The 22,230-nt window shown below is 36.5% G+C and overlaps 1 protein-coding gene across 1 annotated transcript in view; it reads left to right on the forward strand.

Moving 5' to 3' along the window:
• The window catches only part of LOC126967909 (eukaryotic translation initiation factor 3 subunit A), a 66,648-nt gene that overhangs the window by 8,746 nt on the left and 35,672 nt on the right, over positions 1 to 22,230 (forward strand). The window contains exon 3 of the mRNA XM_050812610.1: positions 21,581 to 21,631. Coding sequence (XP_050668567.1) covers positions 21,581 to 21,631 — 51 coding nt within the window. The remainder of the gene's footprint in view (positions 1 to 21,580; positions 21,632 to 22,230) is intronic.

Here is a 22,230-nt window from a genome sequence, read left to right on the forward strand (position 1 = left end):
ATTCATAAAATAAAAACTAATGGGCCAAACTATGTCAAATTTTTATGGGGCAAATATTCCCATCAAACTAAATAAGGATCACGAACATTGGATCATAACCCCCTTATTCATAATAGTCTGCTAACTTAAAGCATTGCTAATTCTCACCCTGTCTTCTTCTACTGACCTCAGTCAGAATGAGAAAAAACACTCCTAAGCGGCTGTTTAAAGTAGCGGACCATTATGAAGAAGGGGGTAAATCTCAGCGTAATCGGAGTACATACATAAAAAGTTCAATCGAATTGAGAAACTCCTCCTTTTTGAAGTCGGTTAAAACATAATACCAATTGGTGGTTAAATGGTAATTTGTGAAGTATAGGCGTACTGTATATTATTATTGTGCATTGGAAGAATTTTCCATTGATTATTAAGTGTTGTTGGTGGTGGGCGCGAAGGTCATACTGTTATTAGCAATGGTGATTGGGATATTGTGTGGGTGTGCCGTGACAGGCTGCTGTGATGTATCTACTTGTGTGTCTCCGATTGTCTGAAAAAAATAAAACAAATTCAAATTTTCTATATTTGATATTAAAATATACATACAAAATTACTTAAATCTACTTATTAAAACAATTTACAATTAAGCCTTATATATGTAGGTATCAGAAAACTTATTTCTACAACCCTATCTACGTGTTGGGGGATAAAACTTTATTATTCTTAAAAACTAATACATGAGGTTGGGGGGGGGGGGGGGGGGGATCCAGGAAACTGGGAAAACCTGGCTATTTGCTATGAAAATACTTCAGAGAGTTGTGCGTTTCTTCGTAGCTCTTCTCTGGACGCGCGCTCGCGAGTGGCGCTTCAAATAGGCACAAAAAAATTGTTGTCAAACATATGGAACAGCTTGTCCAGTGGTATTTATACAGGTCAGTGAGGTGAATAAAGAGTACGTATTTCCAAAAAAGAGTATCATTTATTTTATATTTTTTTAAAAGGTATTTATTTGTACTTCTTGCAGCACGTAAAAAAAATCATGGTTTTTAAAAGAATTGTGTAAAAAAAAAGTACTTTAGCATACTCTATTTTAGAGTACGATTGGCAACCCTACCTACCTGCCTTCTAAAAAAGAGCCCGTACACAAATACAATTTATTTAATTATAATAGGATGCACAATTTATACTTAATACCTATTTTTATGTTGACTTTTATACCGTTACACGAATGAATTTAGAACTAACCTCTATTTTGAGCAGTTCACGCACACTAACACAAAGTGTCATACAAATCGCGAGTGTAAGACGTAGCTTCTCAAGCACACTTAACTATTATTCCTGGACTGTTTTTATCGGTTGTCTAACAGTATGTTTGTTGTGTGCGCCACCAACTCTGAGATTGTCGTTCGGTAGAAGGCTGGATATACAGGTGTCCCAAAGTTATGGGACATGAAGGGAAAGTACCTTAAATATCGAAGATAGGCTATTTTACTGAAAGAAGACTATGGTATTTTTAAAAGTTAGTAATTCTGCATTCTAAAAATTACTTGCCTCGTCTGGGAATCGAACCGGCTTAAATGTAAAAAAAACACCCCTACTCTTATGATGCCAATCAAAAGAATGGCCAAACACTAATAACTCTTCTTAAGTAACATATTATTTTAAAAGAAAAGTAGTCAATTAAGTGGGTATTTTTTTGTAAATTAATTAACTAAATGCTCAAAATGTCATCTCTCTTGTCTTACGCAAATCGCCAATGTTTTAATAAGTCTTATTTCAGTAAAATAGCCTATCTTCGATATTTAAGGTACTTTCCCTTCATGTCCCAAACTTTGGAACACCCTGTATACACAGAATACACATATCAGTAACGTGTCGTTACAAAGTTAGACGTGTGTTTGTAACTTTCAGCGTTTTGTTCGCTTCGTCCGGCAAGTACGACACACCAGTTTTAATATATAAAAAAACCTTTGCTACATTACAAAAACATAGCTAAACTCAACTAACATTAATTATTATAAAATATCTAATATAATCGTTACGCCGATTTTTATTTTTATAAGGGGCGAGACGATCAAGACGTTCAGCTGATGGTAATTGATACGTCCTGCCCATTACAATGCAGTGACGCTCAGGATTGTTGAAAAACCCAAAATTCTGAGCGGCACTAAAAAATGCGCTCGTCACCTTGAGATATAAGATGTTAAGTCTCATTTGCCTAGTGATTTCACTAGCTAGGGCACTCTTCAGACTGAAGCTCAGTAATGTTTACACATTACTGCTGTGAGGCAGTAATAGGCGCCGTTGTGGTACCCACAATCTAGCCGGCATCCTGTGCAAAGGAGCCTCCCACTGGTGATGTTTGGGATTATTTATATTTCACTTTTACACAAACTCATATCGTTGCATGGAACTATACTTAGTATATTACATTATAAATTATAATAATCGTTATTAAAAAATAAAACAACCATTAAATATACAATTTCTTAATTTATATGATTTGACTAAGCACAATATAACTTATTATTATATGTATTAAAGGTAACTAAGTGGCTGTCATTAAACTGATTTGCCCAATCCTTTCGTACTCGTTAATAGTGTTTCATAAGAGGATAGTATTTCTCGTCTATAATAATGCGGGGTGTCCTCCGCCGCGGCCCCACCCTTGCCTCTCGCCCTGTCACGTTGCGCGTGCGACACAAGCACATCTGACCGACAACTATGTATGTATATAGTTACAAAACTACCTTAGCTGACACCGATTCCAAAAATAATAATAATTGTAACTAGAATTAGATTAATTAATTAAAGAGTTCCGTTACTTTGTCATGGATCCCATAATCAGAACCTTACCAAACTTCTTTACAAACCTTTGAAGTATATATACCCTTTCAAATAAAAAAATAATCATCAAAATCGGTTGGCGCTATAATGAGTTATTCCTCCATTTGTCGCGCACTTACTGAGTGCAAATTTAAGATATGTCTTCTAATAGATGCCATTGTCAGAGCTGGTCCAAATTCCAAATTGAAAGCGGATGCTTCCCGTGTAGTCCCACTACACGGGAAGCATCAGCTTTCAACTAAAATTCTTATCAAAATCGGTTCAACCAGACGAAAGTTTTGAGGTAACAAACATAAAAAAAACATACCGAGTAATTGAGATCTTCCTCCATTTTTGAAGTCGGTTAATTATCTATTTTATACCAAAACTGTAGGTTTCTACATTGTGTTAGAATTCAATACAATGATGCTTCTTAAAAAGTACTATTCTAATATTGAGATACTTATATCCAGGGCAATGTTATTAATACTTGATAAAACTTATTTCCCAAGGGCCATGAATTGTAACTGTACGATGTAAACGGCAGCGGGGAGCGGGATCTGTCTGCACGTCCAGGAGCTCGGTAGGGATAAGGGTACCAGTGGTAGGCTCCTTTTCTGAGGATGCCGGCTAGATTATGAGTTCCACAACGGTACCTATTTCTGCCTTGAAGCAGTAATATGTAAACATTACTGTGATTCGGTCTGAAGGGCGTCGTACCTAGAGAAATTACTGGGCAAATGAGACTTAACATCTTACGTCTCAAGGTGACGAGCGCAATTGTAATGCCGCTCAGAATTTTTGGGTTTTTTAAGAATCCTGAGCAGAACTGCATTGTAATGAGCAGAGGGCGTTAGAAATTACCATTAGCTGAACGTCCTGCTCGTCTAGTCCCTTATTTTTATAAAAAAGAAAAAGGGATACCCTGTGCAAGTTTCAATCTTGTATTACACGCAGCCGCCCGCCATATCAATCAATTTTGATTTGAAAAAAGAAGAGTTTATAAATGATTCGCTGTTTATGGGCGAGCGCGCCGCGTCGCTAATATGTGAATGTGTTTAGTTTTACATTTGTTATGCATTCCGACATATTACCCGTTTACGATCTGACCGAACCCGTATTGGTTTCGCAACACGCCTTCATCCGAGCGTCGAGCCGCAGCTTGTGCATCGTTTATAAAACAATAAACAATTTTGTAAGATTGTTTGTGTGTGTACTGTGTACACGACATACCACACTGATAGAGCACGACTCGCGAGTTGACCTATTGGGCGATGTGTTGATATTTGGCCGTCATTGTAGCGCAAAACACTTGATGTTATGCAAAATATTTATATTGGCGAGTGTTATTTTTATGACCCGTGTGTCACGAAGCAAGGCTTATCATTTCTGGACCGTGCGAGAAGTATCATGGCCGCTTGCTCTGCCAAGTCTGAACTGTTAATCGAATTAATTCAAATTCAAATATTTTTATTCAAAATAGGATGTGAAATCACTTATTGAAAGTCAAAAAACTACCACCCATTCCAAAATGAATGCCTCAGACCTGAGAATAATGGGCGCAACAAACTCGGCGGGCTTTTTTTTTCATCAAATATATGTTTTACAATTACAGTAACATTTACAAAGTAATATTGTACAATTAAAATTATTATTTAATAGCCTGAGGGCGGTCGCACCATTCCCAATCTGTGGTATCATTAAGAAAATCATTTATGTTACAGTAACCTTTACCACACAAACGTTTTATAACAATTCTTTTGAATAACGTAATAGTTTTACTTTGAACATTTTCTGGGATCCTGTTGTAAAAGCATATACATCGCCCCACAAAAGACTTGCTAACTCGACTAAGTCGAGTAGTAGGCATTATAAGCTTATGTCTGTTCTCTCAATATTATGATTACTGTTAGAGGTGGGCCGTTATGATGGGGAAGGTTTTTGTCGCAAAATATTTGGCCCTTTTTTATCTTCACTAATAAGTAATAATTAATTTAAATAATGCTATATGATTGTTTTCTTTGTTACGTCTCAACATGGAATTTAGCACACCCGTTGTCAGGGGTTCGGAAGCCTTCCTGCTGTTTCTGCAGCCCTGGTGATAAGGTAGAAATAGTACTCCTAAATGAAGCGATATATAAAATTTTCCATTGTGCGATATGAGCGACGCGAAAAAAAATACAAATGAATTATTGTTTTTGTAATTCAAATGTATAGGTACGTACTAAATGGACTTAAAAATTAGTATTTGGAATTCTTAACCAAAGATGAGATATTTCAGATCATATTGGCCAGTACGATAATTCCCCAATTTCATATGTAAGGGCCTAATATATATTATTGTCCGGGTGTAACCATTACGGATGTACAGAGTAGATGCATGTCTTAATATTAACAGTATGTTCACTGCACGTATCTTGTCCGAAAGTTTATAATACAATAAAATTAAGAATTATTATTATACGTGCCTATATATTAATTCTGGTTGCATCCTATATTCTACATGTTACGTGTTATGTAATTGGCTGGTTTGTGGATCTTAAATGCTGGACTTACATCACGACCATGTAGGGAGTAAAATCTATCTCGAACTTTCGCCAACGTTCGTCGAATATCAAGATGACGCCAGATAGGCCGTTGTGAAGTTCTGAAGTATCTCCTTCAAATATGTACTTCCTCGTTACAACTTGTGTACCTAGGTGGAAGCTGGTCATCTGTGCCCCAGGGTTGCCCATCCCATCGTTCCCAAGAGCTCTTTATGGAGCTTTTTCATGCTATGTCTCTCCTATTAGGATATTGTTACTGTTACCCGGTGGGTATCTTACGACTCGACGTCGCTCAGCGATCGATATTTTTTTTATAAAAATAAGGGACGAAACGAGCAGGACGTTCAGCTTATGGTAATTGATACGCCCTACCCATAACAATACACTGCTGCTCAGGATTCTTGAAAAACCCAAAAATTCCGAGCGCCACTGCAATTGCGCTCGTCACTTTGAGACATAAGATGTTAAGTCGCATTTGCCCAGTAATTGCACTAGCTACGGCGCCCTTCAGACCGAACACAGTAATGTTTACACATTACTGCTTCACGGCAGAATTAGGCGACGTTGTGGCACCCATAATCTAGCCGGCTTCCTCTGCAAAGCAGCCTCCCACTGCGATGAATGCTTTGTAACTGCACGTACAGGATCGTTATAAACTGCTATAGAAGCAATCGAAATCTATGAGACTATCTAGCGCCTAGTCGAGCTCTGTGTGATCAGCTGTTTATCTCGGGCGCGGGGTCACTGACCCTCATACAAAGTTATCACCGCTCGCCGGTTGCTTCACTCATCACCCCGCCTCACCCCACCTACCACGATAACTAAAATAGACAATAATAGTTACGATATCCCTGATAACTTATATCACATCACTATCTACATAGTATTTTCCTATATATGTATAACTTCTTTAAGTTGCTTAATAATATTATGTAGAATAATAAATAATGTTTGTTAAAGTTATTGATGGAATGTATGAGGAATCCACAAAATTTGTTGGTATTATACAGGTATTAGACATAGTATAATCTTACCCCCTTATTCATAATAGTCTGCTAACTTAAAGCATTGCTAATTCTCACTCTGTCTTCTTCTATTGACCCAAGTCAGAATGAGAAAAATCACTCCTTAGCGGCTGTTTAAAGTTAGCGGACCATTATGAATAAGGGGGTTAATATATATATAAATTACATGACACGTTGTTAGTCCGCGATGGACCTTAACTAATGAACGGATTTAAATGGGGATTACTTCATGGAGTGTTGGAGATAATTATTTTTATTTTCAATTTTTTTTTTGTATGGACATATTCTCTATGAGAGAATTTATTGACGCACGGTTTGACAGTTCTGCTGTGAAACAATTTCATTATAACAACAGTGAACATATTTTACGAAATAATTCTTAATGCTATGAAATATTCATAAAAGATCAGTATTTTATTTATTATGTACAGAACAACGTCTGTCGGGTCAGCTAGTATCTAATATATAAATTTCTTCAAATTCGCGGTGTTTGTAGTTAAACTCCTTCGAAGCGGCTTGACTGATTCTCATGAAATTTTGAGTGCATATTGAGGGTAGGTCTGAGAATCGGACAACATCTATTTTTCATCCCCCTAAATGTTAAGAATGGTCCACGCGAATTTATTTTTTAAATTTTAATGACATTTTTCTTTTAAATTTGTTTGATTATGAGTCAGCATTAAAATCGATTTTAATATCGGCAATACAACGTTTGCTGTGTCAGCTAGTATTAAAAGAAAGTAAGAAAGATATAAATAGTTTTTTTTTAAATATAAAACTAAGGATTTTTTATTTGGTTTCGGCTCGTTGTGAAAGACCCAAACACTGTATTGTTTTGTTTTGGGATCGCAGCAATGAATCATGTATTCATTTATTGTTCACAGTGCCAGTATCGACTGGTGCTAATAATTGCCGCCGTGTAGGCCATGTCCGCAGTCCATGCTCCCCCGAGAGTTGCGATACCCATACACGTAGTTTCAATATATTAATTACTCACTGACCCAGCAGACGCTGTATTGCCATATAAAGTAATAAGAAAAAAATATTAAAATTTTTGGGGTATTAAAAATAGATGACGACTGATTCTCAGACTTACCAAATATTTAATCGTTCAAAAACTCTTCCAACTATAGTCGTAGGTAGCTAAAAATAAGTTTTTTTTTACCTCCGAAGAAAGTTCGAACGATTTAAAGATTCTAAATTAGTAATTATTTTATTTTAAACTATTCTCTCGATTTGATTTGTGAACGACGGGGGACACGTCAAAGGAAAAACAAAATTGTTGTTGTTTTTCTTAATTCCGAACATTTTCATATTTATTAACCTTTTAAACCTTCTCTGGACTTCCACAAATAATTCAAGACCAAAATTAGCCAAATCGATCCAGCCGTTCTCGAGTTTTAGCGAGACTAAAGAACAGCAATTAATTTTTATATATATACTAGCTGACCCGACAGACGTTGTTCTGTATATAATAAATAAAATAATGTTTTTATATGAATTTGTCAATAATATATCATAACATCAAAAATTACTTCGTAAAATATGCACCCTGCTGTCGTAATGAAAATGTTTTACAGCAGAACTGTCAAACCGTGCGTCAATAAATTCTCTCATAGAAATTATGTATGGACACATCAAAGGAAAAACAAATTTGTTGTTTTTATTTAATTTAGCAGCAATTTCCTATTTATTAAACTTTTAAACCTTCCCTGGACTTCCACAAATAATTCAAGACCAAAATTAGCCAAATCGGTCCGAGTCGAGCCGTTTTCGAGTTTTAGCGAGACTAACGAACAGCAATTCATTTATATATATATATACTAGTGGACCCAACAGACGTTGTCCTGTACACATGTTTTAAATTTGAAAAATCGGTCCAGCCGTTAGGAGCAGTTCACTAACATACACATGAGCAGGAGAATTATATTATATGGGCGGAATTGAGAATCTAAACCAATCTCAAATTCACTGAAACAAACGAAAAAGTCATCAAAATCAGTCCAGCCGTTTAGGAGGTAGTTTAATTGTGAATCTAAACCATTTTCGAATCCACCTGAAGACACACACCAATCTCAAATTCACTGGAACACACAAAAATATCATCAAAATCGGTCCAGCCGTTTAGGAGGTAGTTCAATTGTGAATCTAAACCATTCTCGAATCCACCTGAATACACACAGAAAGTTTCATTAGAATCGGTCCAGCCGTCTAGGAGGAGTTCAGTGACATACACACGCACACAAGAATTATATATATAAAGATATATAGATTTGTATTTTACATTTTAATTATTATTATTACTTGAAAGGTGATTTAATTTCTAATGATTAGCTTTCCGCGTGCACTTATTAAATCATCCATAAATAAGGAATCTAAAAAAACATTGTCAATTAATAGATCTACAAAACCGCGTTACCATATCTGTCGACCTGTATAGCCGTGTGGTTAGCGATCCTACCTACTAAGCTAGAGGTCCCGGGTTCGAATCCCGGTGGGTGCAAACATTTATGTGATGAATATGGATGTTTGTTTCCGAGTCATGGATGTTTAAATGTATGTTTAAGTATAGTATAAGTATATTGTATTAAATATATCGTTGTCTTGCAACCCATAACACAGGCTATATATGCTTAACTTGGGGCAAGATAATTTGTGTAAAAAAGTGTGTCAGTATTATATTATATCTGTCTGTTATAAATAAACTATGCTGACACATTTTATGTCAAAAATAATAGAAAAAATTCGGGTGTTCCTGTGCCGAGACTGTGCGGGGCAAACGACGGTTGCAGACTAGCGAAACGCTCTAAGATAGAAGCGATTCACTCGATTGTATGAAACTTTGATAGATTGACAGATGACGGCTATACCTAATCTTGTAAAAAACGGAGAGAGCCGAAATCCACCACGTTTAATGCAACTGTTCGCTTTGAAACTTGGCCGGATTATACTTCGTCGCCAATCGCCATACTGTAATTACATAATTATATTGACACACTTTTTACACAAATTATCTTGCCCCAAGTTAAGCTTATATAGCCTGTGTTATGGGTTACAAGACAATGATATATTTAATACAATATACTTACTTAAACATACATAAATTCATATAAACATACATAAATACATTTAAACATCCATGACTCGGAAACAAACATCCATATTCATAATATAAATGCTTGCACCTACCGGGATTCGAACCCGGGACCTCTAACTTAGTAGGTTGGATCAATACTATTTCTACTATACTACGATAATATTTCAAAATTAAGTCAAATCACTGCACGTTTCATACTGAACTAAATTTCAACTTTTACTTAGGCAGTCCCGCCTATATTAATAAGAATTAAGTAGTGTTTATATCCTCTTTGGACCGTTGTTTTATTCAAGTTTTATTGTGAAACGTCTATGCGAGTTGCTTACGTTAAATCTTCTTCACAGTCGTTCCCTCGTTGCTGAGGATCGTGACTCCGCTTAAGTTCGTCTACAGCTTTCCTCCATCTGTTTCGGTCTGTCGCATGGTGGAGTGCGATGCTGATGGGTTGTTTAGTCTGCTCGGATATTTGGTCAGACCAGCGTCGTGGGCTCCGGCCTCTTTGTCTCTTCCCCTCAATTTTCCCGGTGACCATCAAACGTTCAAGGTTATCAGCACCGCGTCGTGCAATGTGGCCAAAGTATCTTATGATCCGCTGCAGACATGTAGTGGATAGACGTAGACTGCTCCCTATTTGAAGCTGTTTAAGGATCGAGGCGTTAGTGCGGTAAGCCATCCATGGTATCCTTAGCATGCGGCGCCAGCACCACATCTCAAACGCGTCAATCCGTTGTCTGTCAGTGGATTTCAGGGTCCAAGTTTCAGCTCCATAGAGTGCGATGGGAAGGACAAGAGAGCGGACCAGGTAAATTTTCGTCCGATTGGTGATATTTCTGTCCTTCCACACCTTGCTTAGCTGTGTCATTGCTGTTTTGGCCATTCCAATTCGCCTTCTTATTTCGAATTCGCAGTTACCTCTGTTCGTGATCACTGAGCCAAGGTAGATGAACTGATCCACGGTTTCATAGCTCTGTAAGAGATCAGTGCGCGGGATGGCTGCGAAGCGGTCGACGACCATGACCTTGCGTTTGGCCGTATTTATTGCCAGACCCATCCTGAGGCTGGTGGCCTCTAGCTTGTCCAGCAACTCTTTCATTTCCACTTCGGATGATGCGAATAGGGTGGTGTCATCGGCATAGCGGAGGTTCGATATTTTGACTCCACCTATCTTTATGCCAACTTCCCAGTTTTCTAGCGTTTGTCGCATTATCTGTTCTCCGTATATGTTGAATAGGATAGGGGAGATCAAGCATCCCTGTCGAACACCTTTTTGGAACTTAAATGTGCTCTATGTGACATCCTCAATCGTAACTGTGCCATACCCTGACTCATAGAGGCTGCGTATTAGCATAAGATGCGCTGGAACACCTGACATTGAGAGCACATGCCACAGTTCTTCCCATTTTACGCAGTCAAAAGCCTTCTGGTAGTCAACAAAGCACATGAAGGTTGGCGTGTTGTACTCGTAGCATTTTTCTACTATTAGTCGCAGATTCAGGATTTGCTCTCTCGTTCCTCTGCCCTTTACAAAACCTGCTTGTTCTTGCGGTATTTGCCAGCCGAGAAAGGATCGCAATTTCGCGTTGATTACATGTAGTAGAATCTTACTAGCATGTGACACCAGGGCGATTGTTCTGTAGTTATTACAGTTTCTTACTGAGCCCTTTTTATGAAGAGGGAGTATAGACGAGTGTGTCCAGTCCGATGGCCAGTGTCCAGTTTGCCATACTGCGTTGCAGATGTTGTGCAGTTGGGTTATTCCGTTAGGTCCTTAGGGCCTTTAGAACCTCCGCTGTGATACAATCTGGTCCCGGAGCCTTGTTGTTTTTCAGTTTCCGGATGGCATTTTCAATTTCCGTACGGAGTATTGATGGTTCTGCATCAATTGGTGTTGCGGGTGCCAGTGCAGACCGGTTTGACTGGTTCTGATAAAGTTCTTCGCAAAACTCCCTCCATCTTTCATTTCATCTGCTTACGTTAAATATTGAATTTAAAATAAGACGGACTTCGATCTGACTGTGAGCATGAGTGGTAATTAATTCGTTATGGCCATTGATAAAAGTACAGCAGCCGTAGAGGAGTGACGTCACTACGAAGTTTGCGACGGTCTCTTTAGGACGATCCATAAAACACATCACTTGCACCACGATAGACATTGAGTTAACTAAAAAAAATTATTGAAGTAGGCGTTACTTTGCGGAAATCCATAATTATATAAATGAATTGAGTTTTCCTTAGTGTTAATTCCGCCAATATTTGTCTTTAAACAAGTCCTGTGCCAGATTTTGGCGAGACAACACGTCCTGAAGATGCCTCGTATAGGGGCGAAACATGTGTCCAATTGTTTAAAGACAAATATTAGCGGAATTAACGCTAAAGATAACTCAAATCATTTATATAATTGAGTGAACTTATAATCAGTGGCGTGCATATCATGTAGGCAATAAGGCAGTGCCTACCTTACGAACCTAAATAAATATAGAACTAATGTTAGAGTTAATTTACTATATATACTATACTATACTATACTATTTACGGTAGGTAGTCTATAGGTTGCATATACGAAGCAAGCAGCGTTTCATACAACTTATGTCGTACTGTCGGAGTGAAGTCCAACTATGACTAGTTAGATCTACAGTGACTACCTTGCTTGAAAACCAATGCACGCCCCTGCTTATAATCGCTTTTTTCTGATAAGTAGTCATGTATCGATTTTGTCTTAACACGAAATTTATAAAAAAAAAATCTATTTTATTCCTGCTTATTCAACCAGCATCGTCCTGGAAACACCGCACAAGGAAGCTTATTCCACAGCTTCGTAGTACGAGGACGAAAGCTCCTTGAAAACCGCACTGTGGAGGACCGCCACACATCCAGATGGTGGGGATGATATCCTAACTTGTGGCTTGTCGTGCGAAGGTGGAATTCTAATATAATCGACATCGGTCCTTCTGCATCACCCCACCATCCCCCGTTCATAGACTTCTCCTAGAAATAGCAAATTATTCGTTTGGGGACTGTGGGGATTAATTGTGATCATGTATAGCTTAAGTTATTGTTTTTAATTTTATATAAAATCCAGAAACACATTAAAAAGCATGCTGTGTTCACTTCCAGAAGGAGGCACTCGTCCCTACATGTTGACGTATTTTTCTGTTTTATACAATTTGCAGTGTATCCCGTTTAGTGAACCTAATAAAAAAAATCCCTCTCGAGGGCAAATCAAGGCATATATATAATGGCATAAAAGGCATTTATTTTCTCAAAATTGATTCCTTTAGAATTCTTTATGATGTTATTTCTAATAACTACGAGATATTACTACCGCTTCGGAAACAAATGGCGCTCTGAGAGAGAAGAAGCGGCGCAAGGAACTCTCCCAGCATTCTTTTTTTGCGCTCTTTTCAATAAAAATATACAATATTGTACAATCATTTCTATTCTATCTGTCTATTCTGTCTAATCATTCTACAAGTGGGCTGCTTCTTTAAATAATTACATAACATAAGATTTCCCAGATTAAAATTTTTGTCATATTAAAGACTTCGTTACAATTCATTTAAAATACACGTGTTGCTAGGACGTGTCGGATCCCCACATGTTAGATGTACAGTAAAAGCTCATTATTCACGTTTTCACTATTCGCGGATAAAAAATGCGACCCAATTTCTATATTCGCGGATCTAATCGGTACATAAATATTAATAAAAATATTTCAAATAGGTATCCAATCGAATATCCTTCGTAAACGCGTCGTCAAATAGACTAATAATAAAGTAAAATAGACGTTATTACAAGCAATTAAAGGAGCTTTAAAAACTGCCAAGCAAGAAAAAATAACAAAATTCTTTCCATTTCCATTAGCCTGAGGATAATAATTAATTTATATGGTAAAAAACTAAAAAGAAAATGATTTTTTTTATATATATGTTCTTTATTTGGTCGCCTAGGAACGTATCCACCGTAATTCCATACAAATTACCATTCCATATTCACGGTTCCTACCGAGCATATACCCCGCGAATAAAGAGTTTTTGAATATATACCTCGTTATGAAAAAATTATGTAATTGAAATTTAAAGATGCGCGTGCATCACTGTAACACAAAAGTAACAGGGTGAAGTTGGTTTCTAAAATTTTCTGACATTTGCGGCATTCTTTTTTTTTTGTTTCTTCGTCTATTATTAGGATAGGCAAAAGGGTTCAAGCCCGTACAGCCATATTCATTATTTAATAATTAATTGTCAAAGCCATCGTTTCAAAATTTTTACAATATTGCTCTTTCTTTAAACGTAGAATACCACGAAGAATAAATAATTTTAAGGATTTTTGCTTTGTTAGGCCAAAGAAGAATCACTTGTTGCGTGCATACATAAGTACACACACACACACTTTTTATTACTGTATAGAGTTGTTGAATGTGAGGAAAGTCTGTCAGTCTAGCCGCGAACGCTGTCGTCTGTTTGGCTCGCACCAGGGGGCCTACTCCTAAATATTCGATATATAGATAATATATTCGATAAATCGTGGCATTAGTCGTGTGGAATCCTACTCTTAGTTACATCGTAATCAATGTCGAAACGATGATTGAACGAACGAAACATTATTCGATATTATCGGTCCTAACCCCACTCTTAGTTGAAAATGTCAGAGACGAATATTCGAATTTCACAAATAATCAAACGTCACTTTTACGATAATCTCAACGATACCTTCTAGGCTGTCGATGCTATTATCGTTTCAAGTTGTATAGATATATTTGCCATACAATATACATACTTAATAAATATTATTGAAATAATTATATGTGATTTACTATTCAACAGGATTTTTTTACTACTAAGTCATTTTGTTGATCGTTTATGCGTAGAAATAATGCAAATGGCCGTCTGAGAAATAGGAAGTCGACGAGAAGGGTTGAGTTACTTTTTTTACATTTTATTATCAGCAAGTTCTGTATTATTTATTCAATTTTAAATGGTCATATTATATTCATTACATATTTTTTTAACATTTACATTATGTGTAAATAATACCAAATTGGTGGTGCAGAGTCTGGCATGGTCCTTAGCGCCTAAACTATGTTTTGACTTTTGACACTTAAACAGCGACATAGCACTAGATAATGTTTAGGTAGGTAAAAAAATCAAAATATTAGTCTATGGTAACGATAAACGATAAGGAATTCGAACATTTGTTAGAGTAGGATAGTTGCGATATATTCGGAGTATTATCGTATCGTTCCGAATGTATCGTTGTCGATTTTGCGAGTAGACCTCCAAGCGCGGACGAGCAGCTAGCAGCGAGTCACCGGGTGCACTGTCAACTGTGAGACTTGCAGCAGCAGGGAGGTCGTTCACCCGCGCGGATCCAGGTCGCCTCGCAGTGACCGCGCGGTGTGCGCCCGTCACACGCTCACCGCTCCACCGACAATAATCGTTTATGAACTCTATGCTGGTACACAGTACACACGCTAGCTCCACATCATTTGACTGAATAACGCACGCCGATTTGATTCGGTAAAGTGTAGGTTTTATAATTATATATTTTATACCGGTCGATACCAATCTTTTCTATGAAGAACATTTTATGTTGCCACCCAGTGTCACCTTGCGTGACGGCAGCAGTGGCCGGTGGTGACGAGCAGCCCTCACAACTGAACTTATAATATGATCACAGATATTATGATGTTGAAAGGAGTTCCTTTGGTTTCCGTTCCAACCCAGTTGGGTTGAGCCCCGCGTAGCAGCGTAATGCCACGTGTGCGGTGTGGCCACGTTTCCACAGTCTGGTAATTAACAGAAGTAGGTACAATCTAATATATAAAATTCTCGTGTCACGGTGTGCGGGGCCGAACTCCTCCGAAACGGCTTGACCGATTCTCATGAAATTTTGAGCATATTGGGTAGGTCTGAGAATCGGACAACATCTATTTTTCATCCCCCTAAATGTTAAGGGTGGTCCACTCGATTTTTTTTTGATTTTTTTGACATTTTTTTTTTAAATTTGTTTGATTATGAGTCAGCATTAAAAATACATACATCTTCAAATTTTCACCATCTACTTTACTACAACAGTGAACAACAATTACTTTTGTATCGCGATTTTAATATTGGCAATATAACGTTTGCTGGGTCAACTAGTAGTTCTATAAATTATCCAACTTAATCCTTTATCAATTTTATTTCTATCACATTTTTTTTTCAAACTCCAGTAATATGAATTGAAACTAGAGATGTACCGATAATGACTGGCCGACTAGCCGATAAGTCGGTTTTAAAGAACTTATCGGAATTTTTGTTTAAAAAAATAATTTAGGAGACTGATTACCAAAGAAGAGTGCATTACGTAGGATTGAAAAATTAAAATATCAATAATCAAACAAGGTTTTTATTAATTGTAATTCCCCTACATAAATTTTATTTACAAATACACATACAAGAAGCCGGATAGTCCGCGTTTATTTTACCGAATAATTGCGTATCAGTTGGAACATGTTTATTTTGGCCAAAAACTGTTTTGAAGCAGCCGAAGAGTGTATCTTACCATAAAAGAATTAATTAATAAAACCTTTGAGCAGTTGTTAAGAAGATATTATGAGACTGCCGACTGAGAGTTTGACGTCTACTCTACTCGATCTACTTACTTATTGGGAACCTCAGCGGTGGATTTACACTAGGGGCAGTTGGGGCAAGTGCCGAGGGCAGCAAATTTTTTAGGGCGGCAAAATTTTGAAAGTGAAATATTTTTTTTTAGTCTTATCAATGTCAATCAATTTTGGCACGTTCAGTAAAATTAGATTATTAGTAGATTTAATGAATTTAAGTACTCCCTTGGAGATTTAAAATAATAATAGATTTTTTATTTTCTGGAATTACAAAAAAAATAATTAGTATTTGTTGTGATAAAGTTTCTGCAACAAAATAGCTGTTATTTTAGTTTTGATAAAATAAAATATATAAACTATAAGTTTAAGTAAAATTATTGGGGCGGATTTTTTTCCGGTGCCCAGGGGCGGCATGGGAACCTACTCAGGACCTAGCATCAGGCGCCATCTTCACGTTACTTTGCTATTTACTTGAGGGTGTCAGGTCGAGGCCCAATCTAAGAAGGCCATACTATCTTACAACTCGCAGGATGACAGAACAAAGAGTTTAGTACCGCTAGCAACTTAGCACACTGAACACCCGTAGATTATTATTCACTACTAGTTGACCCAGCAAACGTATTGCCATCATAGTTAACATCTGTAGTTATTCTACCAACTACAGCTTAAATTACGTTTGTTTCTTACCTCCTGAGAAAGTTAGAAAGATACAAAGATTCTAATTAGTTATTCATTTTAAACAATTCTTTCAATTTGATTTCTGAACGACGGGGGACACATCAAAGAAAAAAAAACTATTGTTTTTTATTTTTTATTCCAAACATTTTCATATTTATTCTTACCTTTTAAACCTTCCCTGGACTTCCACAAATAATTCAAGACCTAAATTAGCCAAATCGGTCCAGCCGTTCTCGAGTTTTAGCGAGACTAACGAACAGCAATTCATTTTTATATATATAGATTATACTGTTAAGCTCGTTTTCTTATATTTTTTTCCAGCATATGTACAAAACATAATAATAATTACTAAATATTTTTTAGTTGTAGGTACGTAATGTAATAAAATTAAAAAAAAATCACACACTCTACATTACTATTGCAGGTAAGGAGATGAAGTATTAGTTTTTAAGGATATAAATATTGGGATATTTTTAAATTACTTACTTTGTCGAATTTGTAATTTTATATTTTATGCGTACCTACCTTGAAAAGTATCATTCGACTCAGGTCCCGAGTTAGGTTGATCGGGTTATACTTAACATCTATTTCGAAACTTTTGTTTAACACTATTTCCCTTGAAGTCTACTGTGCGCCTAGTTTGCTTGAAAGCGTCTCTGGGTACAAGCTCATTTGGGCCCACTGCGAGTTGGGCATTTTCACACACTTGAATTACGTCACAACGTATGTAGAATTCCTATCTATGTTTTTCTTCGGGGTCTGATAAAACATAATAAATAATAATAGTATATTAAGCACCTAGGGAGAAAAGTAGGTCATACTCACCCGCGGAATATTGACACCCGAGCCAAATGCGAGCCAAAAGTCATCTTGCCGGGAGAGAATCGGCCACTTTTCTCCCTCGTACCAGGGACTAAAAGACAGTTTTTCATTGAGGTTGGAAAAAAACACAATATTATTTAAGATAATTGAAAACACATTAGATCGTGGTGCGGATCAAACCGGTGACGAAACTATGAAGCCATATATAATAAAAATAATCTTATTCAATATATTTTTTGTTTTACCATTTGAGTTCTCTGAATTAATTAACCATTTATTTCTTCTCTCAATAATATTATTTTCGTCCATTCCAGTTTGAAACTCGTTCTAACTATCAATCCGGTTCTCTAACTGTACATTTTGTTATAAAAACATTTCTGTCGATGACAATAGCAGTGCAAAGGTTTATCTCAGATATAAGATTACTATACTTGCGGTGATTGCTAAGTGATAACTAGTCCGATATTCGTGTTTTATTGAAGTTTTCGTATGTAGTAGACATAAAAGACCTACCAAAAATACATAAAAGTTACTTATTTATTGTGGTGATGTATTACGCTAGTATACTCTGAGTTTTTGTAAGTAGATTTTATATTCGTGTGCACTCTACATAATATATACACCACTTTCTTTTCACCACGGTCTTTAAGTACTAAAAAGGAAAAGTTGCGCCATATCTTCTTCAGTCATCAGGTTTTTAAATCCATCCCTATCACCAGCGAGACGGTTGGTTGGATGGTTCGACGGACGTCATCCCGGTTCATTCCCGACTCCAGTATGTTCCGTAGCCAGGATTTTCGTCTTCCCCAATCGCGTCTCCTTTTCTCTATCATGCCCATCATGATGAGCTGAAGCAGCTTAAAGGTATCGTATCAAACCAATGGCTCAGGTACTCTATGACCTGATGCTCAATTCGGATGTGGCACCAAAATACGACAAAAAAACCCGTCACTTTTGACTGTACGTCCGGGTCAATTGATAGCGTGAATCCCTGCTGAAATCGATTCGATATGTGTAAAGCATCTGGTTGAGGCAACTTCAGGAGTTGCAGACTCGCCGAACATTGGAATGCTCGAATTTTACGCCCCGTAACACCGGTCAGTACCCACATGTCGCGCACCAGTTACCGCTAACCTGTGGCCGGGTCTTGCGGGTCCGACGTTTAGATCTATCTTCACGACTTACAAAACCAGTAACACTAATGGTGCTTCTTACATAATATATTATTAAATTTATACAATTGTGAATGTAAATAAGTCATGTTCATGTTTAACATAAACATCCAGCATTCGCAATGTCAACATAAAAACACATTAGACGCGAACGATCCAACATCTAATCTGCTTGTAAATTTCCATAACTTGTATTTTTCTATCTTGTTCCTAGATAAGAATAAACAGTGGAAATATTTTTATTAGGTTGTTATGAGTAGGCATAGTTTTGGGTGCGGAGTGCCGACACGGCCGAGCTGTTGTATCGAGTCACGGTGTTAACTTTTTTTTCTAAGATAAAGTGGAAACTCTCAACCGATAAATACTTTAGCAAGCCAAGACTATTTTGAGTTTCTAATTATTTTTGCAGAAATTACCGATCTGTTCGCAACTTCGCTGTAGCGCATATATTCTGACAAAACAGATTAGGTACTGCGCCAACGCGAATCCTAGCTGTAGAAGATCATACCATCACTGTAGGAATCTGTGTTGGCCTCACAACCGGGTAGACCCGTTTCCTTAACCTGGTTTCCTTTGGACAACCTCCTTAGGGATCATTTGACCATTCCGTGATCTAAAGCACTGTACCAATCACGCGCTTAACCGCCACATTAAGGCAGAACATCAAGTTGATTATGCTTCTGAGAAATACCTTTTTCTCTAATAACACTCTTGTCGTCTCCTCCATAAGCTTAACAGATTCATTAACTGTGGAGAAAGTTAAAGAATGTAAACAAAAGTGTAATTTTAGTAGAAGCCTATGTATTTAGCCGTGAATAAATAATCAAAACATAAGGATAATTGTGTTCCACAACGATTCCCTAAACGAGAGTTCGACAGTTTTGAAAAAATAACGCCGGGAACTAAGAGTATGGTCATGAGCATGGTGTTATTACTTGAGAATTGAAAGAATCCTTACTCCAGGACGGCGATCGAGACTTGTCAACTCTTATTTCAAAACACACAGGCCTTAATACGTGAACATGATACTCTTATCAAGTCTCAGTAACGTATTTGACATTGCCGGTTGATCCAAAAACACGCTTTGCATTCTTATTGGTCGCTTTAAATATACATGCTTTGTACTTTATTGATATGATTTAATAATAGTTTATGAAGAGAACTGACCCAATTTATTATCTGATAAATAAATACATTCATAATATACAAGTAAGTAGTGTTTCTTTACGATTAGAATTGCCAACAAAACGTCACAACTTATCATTGACACTATTTTACTGTAATACAAAATATAACCACAAATAAATCAAATTTCAAATGAACATAACCATATTACGTATATAATTATTATTAATAAAATCATGAAAGTTTTGTTTACTTTTTTATTTAAACACCAAAGAATATATTGTAAAAAATATTGTCTAAAGCGATTACGTAAATTGAAATTATTATTATTTGAAAGCAGACTGATTACCGGTAAGTGCGAAGTGTGTACGAGATTATCATTGAATCATGTCTCTATTTGAGTTCTGGAACAAGGCTTACTCTCAAATACTTAGCAGACATTTTGCAGTGAACCGAGATACTCTCTGAAATGCCTTAATCTGTTGAAAAGAAAAAAAATAAGTTCGATCGTTGATGTCATAGCACCATATCAATGTTTGTATGCATGGAACGCTAACTAGCCCTCTGAGGCATACTAAAATAACAAATATTTGAGCCGAAAAGCAGTTCTGACCCCATTAACTTTCGTCCTCTTTCTGTAGTAGCAACACCTTGTAAAACTTTTGACAGTAAAATGAAACTAACAGTAACCAAACACTATCATACTTAAACATTTGCTTAATATGAAACAGTTTGGCAGTCCTTTAGTCGTATATAAACAGTCATTTAGTATTAGGTAACGGACGTTCAACTACAGATCAGCCTGCGAGAAATCATTGATTGCATTTGAAAATTCTGTGACTTGTCTAAGACTTTTGATTTTGTTAAACATTTAAAATTGGTCAGTATAAAAGGTAACCCGTTCCATTTACTGATATAATATAACGTAAACAATAGAATTCAGAAAATCGAAAAATGGCAGATCTCCTAGGACTCTTTTAAATATGGGGGTACCACAAGGCACTATTCTTAGACTGTTCTTATTCCTTATTTACATTAATGATCTACCTAATAATGTAGAAAAAAGTTTAATATATTATACGCAAAGAAGCTCAGTTACATTTATATACAAGAAAACAATGCTCTATTTTCCATTGTTTATCGGTTTATTGCTAATAATCATATGTGAAATAGCAAGAAAAATATGTTTACTGCCAAACGTTAAAAATGTAGATGTGAGTGTATTATTACCCGGAAAGAAACTAAAAAACTTATATTTCTTGGAATATTGACTCTTGTATCTCAATATACTATTGATAATGTATAAGTCCGTCAACTTAAATGGAGCCGTGGCTCAAATGAAGTACGGTCAGCCAGAAAAACTCAAACAAAAGCGGTTTTATTGTACTAAGGCACAATATTCATATTTTCGAATCCCTTGGTCTATAAACAGAAACCTCACGAAAAGCCTTACGGCAGTTATCGAGTCCATCGTGTTCAGAGTCACAGCTGACGCGGCGAGGGTCTTTGTTTTATTATAATATCTTCTATACATAGTTTTGTTCGATCGATCGCTCGCGTGTGACCGTCCTGGAGTGCTCGTGGACTATTTTGGTTCCTGTAACTCTAAATACCGGTCGCGGTGGAGTATTGTTGATAAATGTTGTATCTATCTTAAAAAATATATTTTATCAATGCAATATGTAAGTAACATTAACTTTTTTTTTCAGGTGGATACTGCGCGGACGTCATTATGAAGTGGAATGACGTCACAAATATCAGTAAGTTGTTTCTATGTTGCACTGTACACACAACCTCTGCCAACCCTGCTTGCAATATTTTTGTAATTAAATACTTACTTTAATATTGTAATTGGCTCACGCCGTTTTATTAAAGTATAATAAATGATACACTGTATGATTCAATTTTATTCAAAATATTACAATGGATTACAATGTTATATTGAACAATAAATATTTATAATTAAAGAGAGTGTCCGCTTCATTCCCAGTCTGTGGTATCATTAAGAAAATCATTTATGTTATAATAACCTTTCCCACACAAAGAATTTTTAACAATTCTTTTAAATTTCGCAACACATTTGTTTTGTACATTATCTGGGATCATATTGTAAAAGCACACATATATCGCCCAATAAAAGACTTACTAATTCGACTTAACCGAGTATATTGAGATGCAACATTCAAAATTTTTATTTCTTTAAATTTTTCTCTTGATGATTCTTCACTTATCATGAATTTACTTGTTTATTTACTTTTTTTACATTTTACTACTTCTATATGCATTTAACAGCGGTAGTGCCGGCACATAGTAAAACATAAAACATAACATGTAATGGATAAATATTGTGAGGCAGGAG

Source organism: Leptidea sinapis, chromosome 14 (genome assembly GCF_905404315.1).
Source record: "Leptidea sinapis chromosome 14, ilLepSina1.1, whole genome shotgun sequence".
NCBI lineage: Eukaryota > Metazoa > Arthropoda > Insecta > Lepidoptera > Pieridae > Leptidea > Leptidea sinapis.